Source organism: Cryptotermes secundus, unplaced genomic scaffold (genome assembly GCF_002891405.2).
Source record: "Cryptotermes secundus unplaced genomic scaffold, Csec_1.0 scaffold2516, whole genome shotgun sequence".
Classification (NCBI taxonomy): domain Eukaryota; kingdom Metazoa; phylum Arthropoda; class Insecta; order Blattodea; family Kalotermitidae; genus Cryptotermes; species Cryptotermes secundus.
The window spans coordinates 561,083-568,748 of NW_019721805.1; the positions used below are offsets into that span (position 1 = coordinate 561,083).

The 7,666-nt window shown below is 42.5% G+C and overlaps 1 protein-coding gene across 1 annotated transcript in view; it reads right to left on the reverse strand.

Moving 5' to 3' along the window:
* Window positions 1-7,144, reverse strand: part of LOC111861240 (cytohesin-1) — a 53,090-nt gene extending 45,946 nt beyond the window's left edge. Inside the window, exons 1-2 of the mRNA XM_023845648.2 lie at window positions 6,798-7,144; window positions 6,178-6,251 (exon numbers count right to left, since the gene is read on the reverse strand). Of these exons, the coding sequence (XP_023701416.1) occupies window positions 6,178-6,251; window positions 6,798-6,876 (153 nt within the window). The 5' untranslated portion in view covers window positions 6,877-7,144. The remainder of the gene's footprint in view (window positions 1-6,177; window positions 6,252-6,797) is intronic.
* Between the last annotated feature and the right edge of the window lie 522 nt (window positions 7,145-7,666).

Below are 7,666 nucleotides of genomic sequence, written 5' to 3' on the forward strand. Positions count from 1 at the left end.
ATACAAAATTATTTTTTGAAGGAAGGAGACCATCTGGGAGCACTAGGTGTAGATGTGAGGATAATTAATTAAGTAAAGTAAAAGTAACTAAAGCTATCCCTGTCAGCCTTACGCGCCGACCGCCCTTTACCCCCAAGAATATTCCCGGTATTCATTTCTGCTAGAGGCTCGGTCAACCCCAGGGCCATAGTGCGGCTGGAAGATTTAGGTAAATTTAAAAAAAAATCCAATGACCTCATAGGGGCTTGAACCCGCGACCAACCAACTACGTTACCGCGTGCGGATCTTGAGCAGACTGGATTCAGCTGACACAGGTTAGACTTGGGGGCTGACGTGAACATGGTAATGAGCGGCGGGATAGGATTCTGAACCTACACGCACTTCCGGTGTCGGCTCTGGGGAACGTCGTGACGTGACGAGCTCACCAAACCGAAATTCAAACCCCCAACAGCCTGGCCCATGGCCTGCCACCGCATGCTTACATTGGGGGACCGCGTACTAGCGAAGTAGTTCATCACTGCGTCAGCAGATCGCAGCACGTATAAAGCATAACGCTTATTCTGTGACTACTGTGTCCATGGGTGTCAGTAAAAGGGTGAGTGGGGGAGGAACAGGCATTTTCCCCTAAATTCTTGTAAAAAAACAAAATTCGAAGGAAGGACGTATATTAAATACACCCCACAGAATCTAGTCTACATCCCTCCTACACCGTTACACACAGAGGTCCTTGTTAGCTTCTTTCCTGCAGAAGACGTATGAAAGCGCGCTTTGTCCCACTCATTTATTTTATTACTGCAAAAAAATCCCGTCGTCTTGGTTCTTAAAGTGACATGAACATGGTGCTGAACAGTATCATCTAAAGAAACATACGCAAAAAAACTTTTCCCAAGAAAAGTCGGAAGTGCTTTGATAAGCTACAAGGCCCCACACATACGGACGGTCACGTGCGGGACTTAACTCACGAGGCTTTCTATGAGATTATACATAAGAGCTCCCCAGTTCCGGGCATATTACGTCATGAGCACGGCTGTAAAGCATCCGGGGTTTCACGAAGTCACAGTAGTACATGGCTCAGAGTATCCGCTAACACGACACACGACTGCTGTTTACTCTGGTTTCAAATTAGTCATACGGGCGTTCCACAGCCACATGTCCAAACAAATTCGGCCTATTTCTGTCTCGCGACCTTCAGCTTAAAAAGATGTTCCGGTGTTGTCATCTGCTGCGCTGCTTCACCGATGCTGACTTGTGCGTCCCACGTCTTCACAGACACCAACCTTCAGATTCACATGGAAAACTTGCAAAGCCAAAGCGAATATGAAGGATAATATTAAAACGGATCTACAATAAATGGGGTGTCGACTCCTTTCATGGGGCTCAAGATACGACACAGTGACAATGACCTTTCGGTTCCATCACTGACAACGAATTTCTTGCCTAGCTAAGCGACTATCAGCTTCTCAAAAAGGTCTCTGCTGCAAGCAAGAAGTTCAGTATTGCGGCTACTATCACGAAGTAGACAGGATCTATTTGTAAACAAAGTGGCGGGCTACAATACCCGTCAGAAGGGAGTTAAGAGTTTATCCCTACAACAAAGAGCATGTGCACGACAGCTCAGGGGAACTCTATACTTCCCATCCGGTGGGGCTCCACAGGTGCTCTACCCCCACCCCGAGAGAGTCCACAATTTAAGGGCAAGTGTTTCGCCTCCATGGTACCTTACGCCTTGTTAGCGTGGTACTAAGAACTGAGATAAGTTTAAACTGAGTTCCAGCTGTATCCTTACGTTCAGGAGACGCTGAAGACCGCCATGTTTACAAGAATTAGGAAGGCAGGTGAATCCCACAGGTGTTCCCATCGCGTGATACACGAACATCAACATAACTACTGTCCCTGTTCATAGACCAGGTCACTCTCATCAAAATGCGCATTACATCTGGTCTAGTCCAGTGATTGTAGAGCGCGCCTTAGTTACAATGCAACTGCAACCACTGTCCTGCTACTTCTGGCCACACTTCTGACAAACTCTTAGCAACTCGGTACGGCTTGTAACTACCCTGAACAAGGCCGTTACATTTAAGAACTCCATTCACCAACGCGGCGCCAGTAAAGGGCATTGTGAACCTCACAACTGGGTGAAATGGGCTATGATATGTTCAGACGTGTTGTCATGTTAAGTGTGTGGAATGTTTAGAGCGAACGAAACGTCTGCAGGTGTCCACCAATGAGGCATGCGTAGTCGGCATGGGCACGAAAGTCACGCGCAGGCGCGGCGTAATTTGAGAGCATCTTCCACACATGGAGAGACCTGAGGTTCATGACCTGCAGCAGACTGAAACCTGGGTCTCTACGCCTGCATTTCTTTCTCAAATATTGGATTTATTTATGTATCTACAGGTTATCTGATGATGAGGCGGGCAGAAGCGTGTCATAATTCGCGGTACTACTGACATGTCTGTATGGGCTGATAAAAACATACAAATCTCAATCAAGTCGCGGTGGTTCTAGCAGGGCACCCTCACCACACAAGTCAGAGGAGTCAGGTGCCGGAGTCAGTTTCCTGAGTCATGACTGGTATTAACTCTACTAGTATTTTCCTATTTGTAGTAGCAAGTACACAGCAAGGTAATTATGTGACACTTCTCTGACATCTAACTACATGCAAATGAAATTAGGAACTTAACAACAGCTTTCCTTCACATGCTTTCTCCAGCCTTGAGCATAACAAGAGGTATAATTCAGCCCATCCATTCCTGCACAAACTCACATTACATTACATTACATGGAACAGTAACACTAGTTGCATGTTCTTTGTCTATTATCACACAGGACTTCGGAATTGGTGTGTAACACTGAGACCACAGACAGAACTGTGGCTTCCCACACCCACTCTACTACTGTATTCCCATCTAGCCCCCACTGCCCTATGTCAACAAACCCAAACAGCTTCCCATCCAATGGGTAACAGGGGATCTTTTCCCAGGGGTAGATAAGCTGGGGTGTGAAGCTGAGCCACTCACCTCCAACTAGTGCTGAGGCCATGAAGGGAGGAGCTATACCTCCACACCACAAATATCTTCATGGTGTGGTACTTAATTGAGTAAGCACACGGACAACTCCACCCTTACCTTACAGAGAGCGTGTCCTGTCCTCCCTCTCCCTTGTACTGCGGACTCAAATTGTGTCAGTATACCAGCCCTGGCTAACAGGTGGAATGAAAACTGGCTGGAGAAATCTTAAAGTACTCTCAAAAAAACTGCCTCATTGCCATTCTGACTACCAGAAAACCACCATGGACTGCTCTCAGATTCAACTCCAGCCACCACAGTGCAGATTTGGTGAGTACTGCCTGAGCTATGGTACAACCCACTGCCTTGAAGGTGGAGAAAGCTTCTTACAAAACTCTGGTAAAAACCTACCAAACTACACGGCGTCACATCCCAGAATGTCTTGAGACAGCTAACTATCACATATACAGGGGACAACATAAAAAGGAAATGTCNGCTCACCTGAGGACGGAAAGAGATCCAGTTTCCGAAACGTAGTGTTCTTCTTAGTTATCTTAAAACCAGGACGATGGATAAAGTCCGAAAACCCAATATCTCTGTGTGTTATACACCACTGTCAGAATCCTATAGTAACAAGAAGCTGAGTCTCCATCTTCAGGGATGAAGAAGAGTTCCCCTGCAACACGGACTACACAGCATCACATCTCAGAACATCTTCAGTTACTACTTGGGTCTGATGGTTTTCTGGCTGCTCAAGAAATTCGGTGCTTTTATAGAAACTGAAGGTACGCCATACACTGCCACGTTTATAAAACGACTGCCACAAAAATGGCAAGAGTAAATTATTCTCCTTATGAGATTGTCATGCTGTCTGAGTGTCTGTGAATCCCCCCAATCTATATGAATCTTGGTATATCATCAGCACATTCTCTTTCAGACAAAGCGATGCAGGCAGCAAGGTGAACTGAAAAATCCTAATAAAGAACTGTGAAATAGTTAATGTAAAAAGTATGAATTGACAGTAACCCCAGCTGGAAGAACCTGTAGTAGAATCTGCCACAAACTGTCTATAATGAATAGAGTACCTGAAACACTAGATACGAATGTACGAAGAATGCTGCATTATGGTTTCACTCATCCCCTTCTGCCATGTGGAGTCACTGTACAGGGCAGGGTTAACACAAGTGGGATCATGCAGCGCTGGCTTTAGGCAACTACAGCTACTTGTCACACATTCAAGAATCTTGTACGTAAAAGAAAAGTGTAACTGTGCTGTAAATAAACATGTATATATATATATACATATAACATTAGAAATAATGACTATCATAGGCATGTTCAAAATTTAGAACTTCCTAGCAGTAAAACAGTAGCAGTGGCAGGTTTCTCAACATACGACAAATAGGTAACAATAACCAGTTTAAAAATGAATTGAAGGCCATGTTTATCAAGGTATGCTGTTACTCGACAGAAGATTATCCTAATAACAAATTCTGTAATACTGGCACAAGCACATATATAGAATAAGCTATATTTCTAGTAACTTTATCCTATACCATTCATGAATTCTGATAGTAATATAGATGGACGCGTCCCATATCTATGTACTTTGATCTACATAATAAAATAAAAATGAATGACTGAATCATGGCACCTGAAGAACCCATCTAAGCAGCATATCTCATTAAACCCACCCATCAGGCTGTGTCCATATGTGAATCCCTCCATCGTTGCTAGGCAACGACTTGGTAAAAATGTTATGGCAGCACCGACTACACACTGAACCACAGAACAGATGACAGAAATGTCATTTTCTATGAGGTCCATGTAGTATCAAAGGCAAGCAGACAGAAATTTTGCTAAACAGGGCAAAATACCATGTGCAATAATTTTTCAAGAGAATCTGTATTTTTGTATCCAATGAGAATTATTGACAGAAAAACAGGAAAGCACACAATCAGAAGCAAAGTTTTTAACTATGTTGGAACTGAAAGTATGTTAACAGAGTCGGAAGAGAAGCGATTACAATGATTTGGTTTATGCAAAAAGAATGGACAGAAGAAGGCTGTCAAGAAGAGTGGCAGAACTATTTGAAGGAAAGAGACTTATGGGTCAACCCAGAGTAAGACGGTTAGTTCAAGAAGAGAGGTAGAAGCTGTCTGGAAATAAAGAAAAAGCAGATTGCGTACTTTGTTCATCGACTCACTTAGAGCAGAAACAATGGGAGACAAGAGGTGCATTACAATAGACTGTCAGGGGGTCACACCACATCTGCACTAAAAGTGGAGTAAACTGTACTCCATTCCATAGCGCAAGTCTTGCAGATGTCTACCTACTCTCAGTTTACTTAACGATGCCTTCAGTGGTGCAAACTGTGTAGCACTGAATGCGAGGACGATTACAAGCAATGATACTCTCCTAACATATGACTGCGTGGACTGAGGAAAGTCATGAAAACTGTCAAACAGAATAGGCAGTCTTCAGGCTGAGACTTGAACCCAGGACCTCTGGAACACTAAGTACTTCCCATTTGAACACAACATTCCGTATCACACAGGACACTGCCATGTTTTCTAAAAAACATACAGAAGTATACAGCCTCTGGAAACCAAACAAATACCAGCACCCATAATAATTACAATCCAGAAGAGAGAATTACTTTTGGGGTAAGAGTCATGGCATTTGCTAACAGAATAAGCTATTTACTGTCATGCACAGATAGTAAGGAAACTGTGAGCTGGGCAGCCATCTTTGTGAAGATGGAATTAGTGGTTGATGTTTCACAGACTGTCCCTTCACCATCATTAGTAGTTGATGTGACTGACACAACTGCAACCATATTTACACCTCAAGACTAAACACTACAGTCTACGGATCTCAAGGGCGTGTACTGGCACACCCATCTGCAACATGCTGGACACTAACTCCATCTTCTGGTCGCCAATTACCTTACAAGACTTCAAAGCATAAGAGCATCAAATTACATACAGTGCAAAATTATGTCTTTGCATTAAAGTTCCTTAAACCTATGTCTCTGTCACAAAGATAGGGCTGGGATATGTGGAAATAAGTGAATCTGTCAGCACTGGAAATTGCTCTCAAACGTAAAAAGCAAACCCTCCAGGACAATGATTTTTAACACAAAATGAGTTCAGAATAGCCTTCCTACCTGAATTTCAAGCAACAATTCTGTTTTCCGCCTGCGTATGTCTATGAGCATCTTTTGCTGTTCTGGTGTTAGTTCTGTAAATGATAAAAATACTCCTTACATTGAAGGTTAGTGATCTTTCCATTAATATACTACATTGGGTCTAACAGCTTCTAAATCTGATGCACACATTTGGTGCTTAAAAATAGCAATGGGAACAACGGCGTTATATAAAAAAAATTATTCACAATACTGTCCCTGTATAAGTTGCTAGACTGTAATTCGACAGATACGTTTTAACACACAAATTTCACCATGAACAAACATAAAGAACGGGGCACATTGTTCTAAACTGAACACTACGAAACTGTCTTCCTACAATTTTAATATGACTCATACAAGCCAGTGACCATACCATACTTCAGCTGCATACAAATAACGACTTTGACTCTTAAGAAATTAAAGTCATTACTGCAGAAACAAATGTAACATTTAAAAACACTGTAATATATTTTACACGATAATTTTACGCAAATATTGTGATTATTTGGTAATGAGGGCAATCGATTGCAAAATATTTAGAATAAGTGTGTGACGTTACTCCTGTTCACAAGTTGTTATATGTCAACACACCGACTTACCGGTCAAATTAAATGTGTCCGAACTGTGTGACGAGGTACTCATTTTCTTTCCCGTTATAACGTCAAATTCCTTCCACATTAGGAAAACGCCTCCAAAATAACTACTTTTATGTAACCATTTGCCCTATTCTGTCCTAAACCTACACATACTTAAACACAGCCAACATAGTAGGCACAAGAAACATTTCTGCACGACTAAGATCAATTATTACAGTTCATAGATGACTAATTTCTAGTACCGTCACTAAATAAACTTTTTCTTATTCATATTATTTCACGACAATAGAACAATGATTCATAAAATGTACATAACATATCAAATTAATTAACAACAACCATTATTTTGTTGGTTCACCTGTAACCGTCAACTCGATACGCTCGATACTTCCTCATACTGCGACTATCGATAGCTTCAGCCAGAGTGTATATTACTCAGAGAGTACATAACAGCACAACCACAGAAACAGAGCAAAGCTATAGACGTGCACACAGGCACTGCAACGCTGCTCCACGCAGACAATGCACGAACTACATGCAACGCATCAATACGACCGTGTGATTTGGCTGCTGAATTTCCGGCATGTCTAACTTCATGGAGCTGAGCCCTTCTTGAGAAGCTGCCAGTTGTGCAGCAATTCAAGAACTTCCCAACATTTTATGGAACACGAAAGTTCATTACTATGTTCACAAGAGCCCTCCACTGGTTCCTACCCTGAGCTAGATCAATCTAATCCATACCACCCCATCCTATCTGCCTAGGATCCATTTTAATATTATCCACACACCTACGTCTTGGTCTTCCTAGTGGTCTCTTTCTCGCTGGCTTTCCCACCAATGTCCTTTATGCATTTCTCTTCGCCTCATTCGTG